Source organism: Trichechus manatus, unplaced genomic scaffold (genome assembly GCF_000243295.1).
Source record: "Trichechus manatus latirostris isolate Lorelei unplaced genomic scaffold, TriManLat1.0 scaffold00041, whole genome shotgun sequence".
In the NCBI taxonomy this organism is placed as follows: Eukaryota; Metazoa; Chordata; class Mammalia; order Sirenia; family Trichechidae; genus Trichechus; species Trichechus manatus.
Genome location: NW_004443977.1, coordinates 9,591,546 through 9,603,689, shown reverse-complemented (window position 1 = coordinate 9,603,689; position 12,144 = coordinate 9,591,546). Strand labels below are relative to the sequence as shown.

General features: G+C 37.9%; 1 protein-coding gene and 1 pseudogene across 7 annotated transcripts in view; both read left to right on the top strand.

Annotated features, from left to right (window-relative positions):
- The window catches only part of USP37 (ubiquitin specific peptidase 37), an 81,810-nt gene that overhangs the window by 25,282 nt on the left and 44,384 nt on the right, over window positions 1-12,144 (top strand). For all 7 annotated transcript variants that reach the window (XM_004376316.3, XM_023731300.1, XM_023731298.1 and 4 more), the window contains 2 exons: window positions 1,516-1,600; window positions 7,543-7,704. In XM_004376316.3, the coding sequence (XP_004376373.1) occupies window positions 1,516-1,600; window positions 7,543-7,704 (247 nt within the window). The remainder of the gene's footprint in view (window positions 1-1,515; window positions 1,601-7,542; window positions 7,705-12,144) is intronic.
- LOC101345967 (electron transfer flavoprotein-ubiquinone oxidoreductase, mitochondrial-like) lies at window positions 1,989-5,392 on the top strand (annotated as a pseudogene).

Here is a 12,144-nt window from a genome sequence, read left to right as displayed (position 1 = left end):
GATTGTACCATTTTACATTCCCACCAACAGTGTATAAGTGTTCCAGTCTCTCCACAACCTCTCCAGCATTTATTATTTTGTGTTTTTTGGATTGATGCTAGCCTCGTTGGGGTGAGATGGTATTTCATTGCAGTTTTGATCTGTATATCTCTAATGACTAATCATCATGAGCATTTCTTCATGTGTCTGTTAGCCACGTGAATATCTTCTTTGTAGAAGTGCCTGTTCATATTCTTTGCCCATTTTTTAATTGGGTTGTCTTTTTGTTGTTGACATTTTACAGTATCTTATAGATTTTAGAGATTAGACACTGATCGGATTTGTCGTAGCCAAAATTTTTTCCCAGTCTGTAGGTTGTCTTTTGACTCTTTTGGTGAAGTCTTTCGATGAGCATAAGTGTTTGATTTTTAGGAACTCCCAATTATCTAGTCTCTCTTCTGGTGCTTGTGCCCTGTTACTTATGGTTCATATTGTGTTTAGGAACCACTTCTATGAATGGTTTAGGATTGTGACATTGGACTCCTACAAAAGGAAATATCTGATATAATCCTTATCTCTGAAGTAAATAATGCTTACATAATGTAAACACTACTTATTGGTTGTCAGCTTTTAAAATGAACCGGTAGATAGAACATACCACACCTGTTGCCGTTGCGTCGATTCCAACTCATGGAGACCCTATAGGACAGAGTAGAACTGCCCCATAGGGTTTCCAAGGAGCAGCTCATGGATTTAAACTGCCAACCTTTTGGTTAGCAATCGAACTCTTAACCACTGCACCACCAGGGCTCCAGATAGAACATAGAAGACTTAAAAATATTATAAGCATTAACAGTGTTGAAGTTAAAGCACATCTGTGGGAGAGAAGAGAGAGAAAGAAGCACGTGTTCAAGTGATAAAAAGGTTCATGGAACAAAACATAGAAGTTTCAAGTGTGTTAAAGTTACAAAGTTAATCAGAGAAGAACTAAAGTAGCACAATTAATAATTGGTTGGAGAGAGGAGACGTAGGGGTGATATGAGATACTTCTAATTTTTCATAATAGGTGATATTGTTTAAATAAATCAGGAAATAGTAGTAGTTATTAGGTGCTGTCGAGTCAGTTCCAACTCATAGGGACCCTATAGGACAGAGTAGAACTGCCCCATAGAGTTTCTAAGGATTGGCTGGTGGATTTGAACTGCTGACCTTTTGGTTAGCAGCTGAGCTCCTAACCACTCTGCTACCAGGGTTGCATATTATTTACAGCTACAGAGGAAATTAGAAAAACTAAGTAAAAAAAGGATTAGAAATTAGAAGCAGAATTTATAGAACTATAGGGTAGGGAGTATTGCTTTGTTATTATAATCTTCTTTGTTTTGCTATTTTAACCTTTTATCATGTATATATGTTACTCTGACAAAAAAGAAGGAAAAAATAAATATAAACAGGCCCGATGGTGTAATTTTATTATTAAATGAATTTGAATGATTGACTTAGGAATTAATTTTTTTCCTGTGTTCATTTGTTTTATAGGACTTTTACCTTTGCAGTCATCATCCTTCTATGGTAGCAGAGCTGGATCCAAAGACTACTCTTCAGGCAGCACTAATGTAGACAGGTATGCATCGGTTATATGCCTTGTGAAGAGTCTGAAGAGCTTTCTTCAGATAATTGAATGATGGGATAGGCTGTGCATTATGCTTGAAGTGAATACCCTTATTTAAAGTAACAAAATGGATAAGAGAATCATAGAATTGTGACATTTTAGTAGAAAGTACTCTAGAAATGGTTTAGTTCAAGCTCTTCTTTTTTGATTTTTTGGCAAATGAATAAACTGAGATCTAGGGAGAGAGAGCCCTGGTTACTGTGAACATGTTAGTGTGCTAGCCAAGATGTCCTGCCTGGCATATCAGTGCTTAAATGCCTTAAAAATTCAGAAAAATTCTCTACCTCTGTGTGCTGCAAGATGGTCTTCAACTTCTGTTGTACTTTGAATTATTACTCCTATACCATTTATTCCTGAAATAAGGACAAGTGTTGGGAAGGGGTGAACATGGAGAGGTTTGCAGAGGAAGCAGATGTAGTGATAGTTGGTGCAGGCCCTGCAGAGTTCTTTCCATCTATTCATCTAAAGCAATTGGCTGCTATACAGGAAAAGGACACCTGCATGTGTCTAGTGGAGAAAGCTGCTCAGATAGGAGCTCACAGTCTCTCAGGGACTTGCGTTGATCCTTGTGCCTTTGAAGAACTGTTCCCAGATTGAAAGAAGAAAGGAGCTCCACTGAAAAATCCTGTAACAGAAGACAGATCTGGAATTTTAACAGAGATGTGTACAATTCCTGTGCCAGTTCTTCCTGGTATTCCAACAGCCATTACATTGTCCTCTTGGAGATGTAAAATGGCGGTGTCAGACCTCATCTAACTTTAGGTGTGAGGGGTAGAGGATAATCAGCATCAGCCCAAAGCTGATTCCTATGAGGTGGTCAGACATACCTCCACTCTTCAACCTTTTTACCAGTTCTGACACCAGCCATCCTTCTCACAGCACTCTGTGCTTCTCTGCTGGGTTCAGTAATTTGTTGCAATGGCCACATAGAACTCACAGACAATACTCACAATTATGGGGTTTATTAGGAAAGTAACAGGTTACAATTCAGGATCAGGATTAATTTAGAAGTAACAGGAACAACTCAGGATACAGTTCTTTGACCTGAACAGCTTCTCGGCCACCGCAGGTCCCTGCTTGGGCCTGGCCTCAGCCCTGCTTGGGCAAGTGTTACAGCTCTTTAGCTTGGCCCATAAGACCCCACCCAACTAGGAAGCTTCCTGCCTGAAGGTGCTCAGCTCTCTTGCTCTGCTCTGTGGGTACGGTGAGCCTAGCCCCACCAACAAGTGCCTGAGGCACTCCATTCCGCCGGGAATCCTCCTGCCCAAAGGCGCTCAGCTCTCTTAGTCTGTGTATCGGTGAACCCACTGCAGCCATCTGCTGGTCCTGTGCCACTGCTGGTCCTCTGCCGCTGCTGTCTCATGCTGCTACTGCCTTCAGTGTTACAGCTCTCTTGTCTCTTGGGTCTAAGAGTTTCTCGGTACAGGGACTTTAGGTCTAAAGGATGTGCTCTGCTCCTGGCTTTTCTTCTTGATAGCAGTAATGAGGTCCCCCCTCAACCTCTGGAATTGACTCTTTTTAAACCTAGCAGCTCCTGGCTTTACTTCTTGATAGCAGTAATGAGGTCCCCCCTCAACCTCTGGAATTGACTCTTTTTAAACCTAGCAGCACGGCAAAACTGACCAATCCCCTACAAGAATTTCGTGTACCTTACTAGCAACCCCCACAAGGGTTCCATGCACTTTATTTGCATGCTCCCAGCTAGTGATTTAATGAGAGTTACAAGACCATGGCTAGAAAGACCATATAAAAGCGATTCGTTGCACTGCAGAACATTTAGTGAGCTGGATGTAAGACCAAGCAGAAGTGCTTGGAGTTGAAGTATACCCTGGTTATGCTGCTGCTGAGGTCCTTTTTCCTGAAGATGGTAGTGTAAAAGGGATTGCCATTAATGATGTAGGAGTACAAAATGATGGTGCACCAAAGACAATATTTGAAAGCTGACTAGAACTACCTGCCAAAGTCATAATTTTTGCAGAAGATTGCTATGGACATTTAGCCTAGCAACTATATGAGAAGCTTGATTTGCAATCCCCAAATCTATAGAATTGGACTAAAGGAGTTATAAATTATTTAAGAAAAGAAGTGGAAACCTGGGAGAGTAGATCACACTGTTAGTTGGCCCTTGGACAGATATACTTAAAGAGGATCTTTCCTCTATCATTTAAATGAAGGTGAATGAACCCCTGGTAGCTCCTGGCTTTGTGGTTGGTCAGGACTATCAAAGTCCATATCTTAAGTCCATTTAGAAAGTTTCAGAGGTAGAAACACCATCCCACCATTCAGCCAGCATTGGAAGGTGGAAAAAGAATTGCATGTAGAGCCAGAGCTCTCAATGAAAATAGTTTTAAGTCTCTACCAAAACTCATCTGTCCTGGTGGATTACTAATTGATTATCGCCCAGGTTTCATGACTGTTCACGAGACCAAAGGTACCCACACAACAATGAAAAATGTGACAACAGAATTTACTTTTAAGCAACTAACTAGTGAAAATCTCCCTGTAACTGAGTATGCGGACAATATGAAAAAATCACGTTAGAAATTTAAAACCATCTTGCCATGGAATACTGATGTATATTTAAAAAAAAAAACCGTTGCTGTCAAGTTGATTCCGACTCATAGTGACCCTATAGGACATAGTAGAACTGCCCCATAGGGTTTCCAGGGTGCGCCTGGTGGATTTGAACTGCTGACCTTTTGGTGAGCAGCTGTAGCACTTAACCACTGTGCCACCAGGGTTTCCGGATGTGTATGGAGGGATGAATTACACTGGAATATTTTACTGGATATTTAGAGGAATGGAGCCATAGACTCTAAAACATAAAGGTCCTGACTCTAATCAGCTATGGTCAGCCAAGGATTGCATACCTATGAGTATCCAAAACCTGATGGCCAGACCAGTTTTCATCTCTTATCGTCTGTGGCTCTGAGTGGCCCTAATCATGAACATGACCACCCAACACATTTAATCCTAAGGATGACAGTATACCTGTAAATAGAAATCTATTGATAACATGATGGGCCCAAGCAGCAATTCTCCCCTACAGGAGTTTATGAATTTGCTCCTTTGGAACAGGGTGATGGATTTCTTTCACAGATAAATGCTCAGAACTGTGGGTATTATAAAACATGGTATTAAAGATCCAAGTCAGAATATTAACTGGGTGATAACTGATGGTGGTGGAGGACCTGCCTACAATGGAATGTGAGCTACAACTGATTGCATTTGCAGGTACATTTGATAACCAGATTCTTAAAAATGTATGTCAAGCTGACTTGAAAATGTTTAAAGACTAACAAGTGTACAAATATGTTATAGCATATTATTGACCAGAATGTTCATAAAATAATTCTCAGTGAAGCAAAAATTCCATACTATACAAAAATATAAAGAGCTTTCTTTAAAAAACAAAAGCTTTACATCAATGAATATCTTTTATTGGATAATGCTAATCTGAAATTTAACTGCTGGTCCTATAGATACAGCTTAGTTTTTTTTTTGAGATTATTAGATGTGAATATATGGCAATTACTAAGCACTTGTCAAGAAAGTGTGATCATGGAATGCAGCACAGAGAAGAGATGGTAAATGTAAAAATTGAGGGTAATGTTGGTGTAAATAATACATATGCTGTTTGTTGTTGTTTGGTGCTGTCAAATTGATTTTGACTCATAGCAACCCCACGTGAAAGAGTAGAACTTCCCCATAGAGTTTCCTAGGCTATAATCTTTACGGGAGCAGATTGCCAGGTTTTTCTCTGCTTGGTGGGTTCAAACTGCCAACTTTTCAGTTAGCAGCCAAGGGCTTAACTGTTGTGCCACCAGGGCTCCTTATATGCTCTATGTGCCATATAGTGACCTATTATACTATATTTTGTTTTTTTAATTAGAATTTAATCAGTGGTAAAAAAAAATCTTGATTATTCAAATAAAATGATTGAGGTGAAGTAAAGAATTTGATATCATATATTTTGGAATATTCAGCCTTGAGTACACACACAGCAATGAAAAGTAGAATTTTGTACTTTATGTGCTTGTACTTTGTGACTGCAGTGGTAACTAAGTTATTTAAATTTAAGAGAGAAAATTTGGCATGTTTCTGCTTATTAGAGGACTCCTAAAAGAATCTAAGTTTAAAAAAAATTTAGCTTGCAAATTATTTATTAAACACAATACAAATTTCTTCTCAAGGTTAATTAGAATGACTATATACATTCCACGAAGAAGTGATTGAGAAAAGAAATTTCTTTCATGTAAAGCTGCTCAAAGGTAAGGTGAAAATTTCCAGGTCAGTGAGAAAACTAAAGACTGAAGTTATAAGGCATATGGACAGAAGAGTCTAAAGTCAGGTGTTGAGGGCTGGGGCTTCAAAACCAACATAAAATTGGGAACTGAGCATGACCCCAGACCAGAACTTGTTTTCTTATATGAAGTTGCACGAAACCAGGTATCTAGAACTGCTCTCTGCGTTAGTAAACGAAGACAAAACACCTGTGTATAACTACCTGGAATTGCAACCATAAACATGCTACTTGCCTGATGTTCCCTAAGGAGAGAGCAAAGACACAAAAAAGGGAATTGCAATGACTGGCATCTGCTTTAGTGTTACCTGCATAGGGGCAAGAATTATTAACCTCTCATGTAAAGTCCTGTGCAGCTTAGAAGGCCAGTCTAAGGTAACTGCTGTGCCCTTGTCAGGAAGGCATGGTCATGGAATGCAGCACAGATACAAGATGATAAATGTAAATGAAACCAAGAATCCATGTCTTCATAGTATTCTGAAAGAAAAGACTAAGGAGAATAGAAGCAAGGAAATAGTCAAAGAAATAATGGATGAAAATGAAGAAAGTTCTCACATTGAAAACTTCAACAAATGGCAAACAGCAGATACTTAAGAAAAAATCCATATTGTGGAAGATGATGCATAAATACAGATTTAAAGGCCACCAGAGAGAAAATTGATCCTCTGTAAAAGAGAATAATTAAGTGTGACAACTAAAAACCATAAAACAGATAAATGGAACCGTATAAAAATTTCAAAGTTTTGTTCATCAAAGGACTTTATCAACAAGTGAAGAGATAACCTACAGATTCGGAGAAAAATTTGGGGAACCATATAGCTGATAACAGTTTAATATCCAGAATATATAAAGAATTCCTACAACTTAACAACAACAAACTCAGTTCAAAAATGGGCAAAGGACTTGAATATGACATTTCACTAAAGAAGATATACAAATGGCCAACAAACACATGAAAAAAATGTTCAGTGTCATTAGTTATTAGCTAGATGCGTATCAAAACTGCAGTGAGATACCACCTCACTCCCACTAGAATGGCTATGATTTAAAAAAAAAAACAATAGGTGTTGGCAAGGATGTGGAGAAATTGGAACCCTCCGCAGTTGCTGGTGGGAATGCAAAATGGAACAGTGCTATGAAAAACAGTTTGGCGGTGCCTCAAAAAGTTGAACACAGAACTGTCATATGACCCAGCAGTCCCAGTCTTAGGTATATATATACCCGATGTTAGGTATATATACCTGAAAGAATTGAAAGCAAGAATGCAAACAGAAACCTGTACAACCGGTGATCGTTGCAGCACTATGACAGTAGTCAAAAGGTGGAAACATCCTAAATGTCCACCAACGAATGGATAAACAAAATGTGGTATATACATACAATAAAATATTACTCAGTCATAAAGAGAAGTGAAGTCCTGATGCGTGCCACAACATTGATGAACCTTGAAAACATCATGCTGAGTGATATAAGTCAGTCGAAAAATGACACATACTGCCTGATCTCATTTATATTGACTTCTCTGAATCCACTAGGGGAAAAAAGCATTCAAAAATTGTTTTCCTTCTTCATTATCTATTCCTTTTTATAGGACTAATGTTTCAAGCCAGACTCCCTCTGCCAAAAGAAGTTTGGGATTTCTTCCTCAGCCAGCCCCTCTTTCTGTTAAGAAACTGAGGTATAACCAGGATTATACTGGCTGGAACAAACCAAGAGTACCCCTTTCCTCTCACCCACAGCAACAACTACAGGGGTAGGTAAATTATTTTGCTTTCTCTTTATAAAGTGACTTAACCGAGGTGTATTTTGCTTGGTGTAAAGAATAGTGTTGAAAGGAGTCACATTAACTGTAGTTCTAAAATACTTAGAGATGAGCTTACTTATTAAAGGCTTATCACTTATCCATAAATAATGTTAAGTACATTATCTGGTCTCCAAACAATCTTTGAATTTTGAAATATATATGTGTATATATGAAATAAATATAGTATGTATTATTATATATATAAAATACTCTATATATATGCATAAAGCAGAAAATGTGTATTCTCCTCAGTTCACACACGTCATCCTACTCCTGATACACTTTCAGTGTGAAATGTTTATATTCTTCCCAACCCCTTCATGCTTACATTTTTATTAACCACACAAAAATTGGATCATAGTATAATAACTGTAATAATAATAGTAGCTATCTTACATAAAGTGCTTATGTGCCAGTTATCCTGCGCTAAGGGGGTTTACATGTTTTTTTTTTCTCCCCCCTCTTAAATCCTCTCAGTAGCTCTATGAGATAGATGTTTTAAAAACCCCCTTGTATAGATGAAGTAACTAAGGCTTAGAGAAGTTAGTTAAATTGCCCAAGGTCGTACAGGTAGTAATACAGCAGTAATAAATCCAGGCAGTTGAACTCCAGTTGCATTCTTAACCACTATGCTAGATTGCTTCTCTGTTCTCTGATTTTTTTTACTGTGCATGAACTATTGGGATCCTTATATATTAATACACAAATTTATAAGAATGATTTAGGTTTTAAACCACATTGAGCTAGGTTTTCCTTTTTTCACAATTAGAATCCAGGCTATAATGAATATTTTTAATACATATATACATATGTTTTTAATACTTGGTTGGAACTTTTCTATAGGACAAATTCTCGGAAGTAGAATTGTTAAGACTAAGGAAGGCACTTTAAATTTTTTCATTGTTCTTACCAAGTTGTCCTCCCAAATCTACCAGTTTATTTTTACTCTCACTCAAATTATTGCTTTATACCAGCTTTAAACTTAACCTTCAGCTTTACACTTACCTCTATATTTAAATGAGTGGTGTTTGCCAGTTTCACTTATCTGTAATAATTTATGTGCTTTATAGGTTAGCAGAAAACAGCATAAAATTTGCAATGAAAACATTTCACTTTTCTCTGCTTACCTGTTGATTTCTCTGACCCTCATCTTTTTCTGGTCCATCTTTTATAATCTTTGCCTTTCGATTTAATACTTATTTTCCTTTGTTTATTATGATTGGCCTGCCTCAATTTATTATGTTGCTGTCTCCTTATTGCACAGCATTATTTTCATCTTATCTATCCCCTTTTCTGACAATTCTACATCCAGGTCTTGTCTCTGTCTACCTTGATCTTATTGGTCTCATTTTCCTTTTGCCTCCTCTCATTTATTTTATAGTCTACTTCTGGTCTCGGTCATTCATTCCCTTCAGAGTCCTTCGACAACCTCTTGAGGTGCCCATCCTTGGTGCTCCAGGCTCCCTGTCTACCTCCAGTGTTTCTTTCGTTTCTGTACAGTGCCAGTGCCCATCTCTAGAATCACTGCTTTCCTTTTTGTCATACTTTTTCCAAGAATTACAATACAGAATTTCAGGCAGGCCAAGTATCCCAAGACTAAGAACTCCTTAAAACAAAACAAAACTTAGTAGAGAATCCTGGGTCTAGAGGATAATAGAGGCTATTCTGATTGTCCTCATACATCCTCTAAAATACAAACAAAAAACCCCATAAAATTAACAAGAAGTGAAAATAAAAGCACACATACCGTTCAGCATTAGTAGGAGATGGAGAATATAAAACACAGGCATACCTCAGAGATGTTGCAGGTTCAGTTCCAGACTACCGCAATAAAACGAATATCGCAGTAAAGCGAGTTGCACAAATTTTTTTGTTCCCAGTGCATATAAAAGTTATGTTTACGTTATTGTGTAGTCTATTAAGTGTGTGATACCGTTATGTCTGAAAAAACAATGTACATACCTTAATTTAAAAAAAACTTTATTGCTAAAAAGTGCTAACCATCATCTGGGCCTTCAGCGAGTTGTATTTTTTTTTGCTGGTGGAGGGTCTTCCCTCCATGCTGATGGCTGCTGACTGGTCAAGGTGGTGGTTGCTGAAGGTTGGAATGGCTGTGGCAATTTCTTAAAATAAGACATTGATTGACTCTTCCTTTCACGAAAGATGTGATGCTATTTGATAGCATTTTACCCATAGTAGAACTTCTTTCAAAATTGGAGTCACCCTTCTCAAAGCCTGCCACTGCTTTATCAACTAAGTTTATGTAATATTCTAAAATCCTTTGTTGTCATTTCAACAATGTTCACAACATCTTCACCAGGAATAGATTCCATCTCAGGAACACACAAAACAATTACAGTAGTAACATCGAAGATCACTGATTACAGATCATAACAGATAAAATAATAATGAAAAAGTTTGAAATATTGTGAGAGTTATGCTCATCCATAAGAAGAAACTCCTCATCCGTTAAAGTTTTATCATGAGATTGCAGCAATTCGGCCACATCTTCAGGTTCCACTTCTAATTCTGGTTCTCTTGCTGTTTCTACCACATCTGCAGTTATTTCTTCCACTGAAGTCTTGAACCCCTCAAAATCATCCACGAGGGTTGGAATCAACTTCTTCCAAACTTCCATTAACGTTGATATTTTGACCTCCTCCTATGATTCATGAATATTCTTAATGGCGTCTAGAATGGTGAATCCTTTTTAGAAGGTTTTCAATTTATGTTGCCCAGATCCATCAGAGGAATCTATGGCAGCTATAGCCTTACAAAATGTATTTCTTAAATAATAAGACTTGAAGTGAAAATTACTCCTTGATCCATGGGCTGTAGAATGGATGTTAGCAGGCATGAAAACAACATTAATTAACAACAGTAATCTCTTTGTACGTTTCCACCAGAGCTCTTGAGTGACCAGATACATTGTCAGTGTGCAGTAACACTTCGAAAAGGATCTTTTTTTTCTGAGCAGTAGGCCTCAATAAGTGGGCTTAAAATATTCAGTAAACCAAGTTGTAAACAGATGTGCTGTCTTCCAGGCTTTGTTGTTCCATTTATAGAGCACAGATGAAGATTTAGCATAATTCTTAAGGGCCCTACAATTTTTGGAATGATAGATGAGCATTGGCTTCAACTTAAAGTCACCAGCTGCATTAGCCCCTAACAAGAGAGTCAGCCTGTCCTTTGAAACTTTGAAGCCAGGCATTGACTTCTCTCTAGCCATGAAATACTAGATGGCATCTTCTTCCAATCTAAGACTGTTTTGTCTACACTGAAAATTTCTTGTTCAGTGGAGCCACCTTCATCAATTATCTTAGCTAGATCATCTGGATAACTTGTTGTAGCTTCTACATCAGCACTTGCTGCTTCACCTTACACTTTTATGTTGTGGAGACGTCTTCTTTCCTTAAACCTCATGAACCACCCTCGGCTAGCTTCAAGCTTTTCTTCTGCAGCTTCCTCACCTCTTTTCAGCTTTCATAGAATTGCTCTGGATTAGGCTTTGGCTTAAGGGAATATTGTGGCTGGTTTGATCTTCTATACAGACCACTGAAACTTTCTCCGTATCAGCAATAAGGTTGTTTTTCTTTTTTATTATTTGTGTGTTCACTGGAGTAGCACTTTTAATTTCCTTCAAGAACTTTTCCTTTGCATTCACAACATGGCTGTTTGGCGCAAGAGGCCAAGCTTTCGGGTCTATCTCGTCTTTGGAGCTTTAATCCTCGCTAAGCTTAGTCATTTCTAGCTTTTGATTTAAAGTGAGATGTGTGACTCTTCCTTTCACTTGAACACTTAAAAGCCATTGTAGGGTTATTAATTAGCCTAATTACAGTATTGTCATGTCTCAGGGAATAGGCCCAAGGAAAGGGAGAGAGATGGGGAATGGCCAGTCAGTGGAGCAGTCAGAACACACACAGCATTTATCAGTTAAGCTGGCTGTCTTACATGGGCGCGGTTCCTGGTGCCCCAAAACAATTACAGTAGTAACATCAAAGATCACTGATTACAGATCGTCGTAACAGATATAATAATAATGAAAAAGTTTGAAATATTGTGAGAATTACCAAAATGTGACAGGAGACACAAAGTGAGTACACGCTGTTGGAAAAATGGCACAGATAGACTTGCTCGACGCAGGGTTGCCACAAACTTTCAACTTGTCAAAAACCCTGTATCTGTGAAGTTCAATAAAGTAAGTGCAATAACAACGAGGTATGCCTGTAGCAAATATGTATATAAAAATATAAAAAAAAATTAAAATGTAAGTTTTATCTCAATCAAAAAATTAAAATTATAGAAAGAATGAATAGCTGTTTGGGTAAGCCCACTGTCCTGTTTTGCATTTATTTGAAAATTGTAATTTTCTATTAGATTAAAGTACGC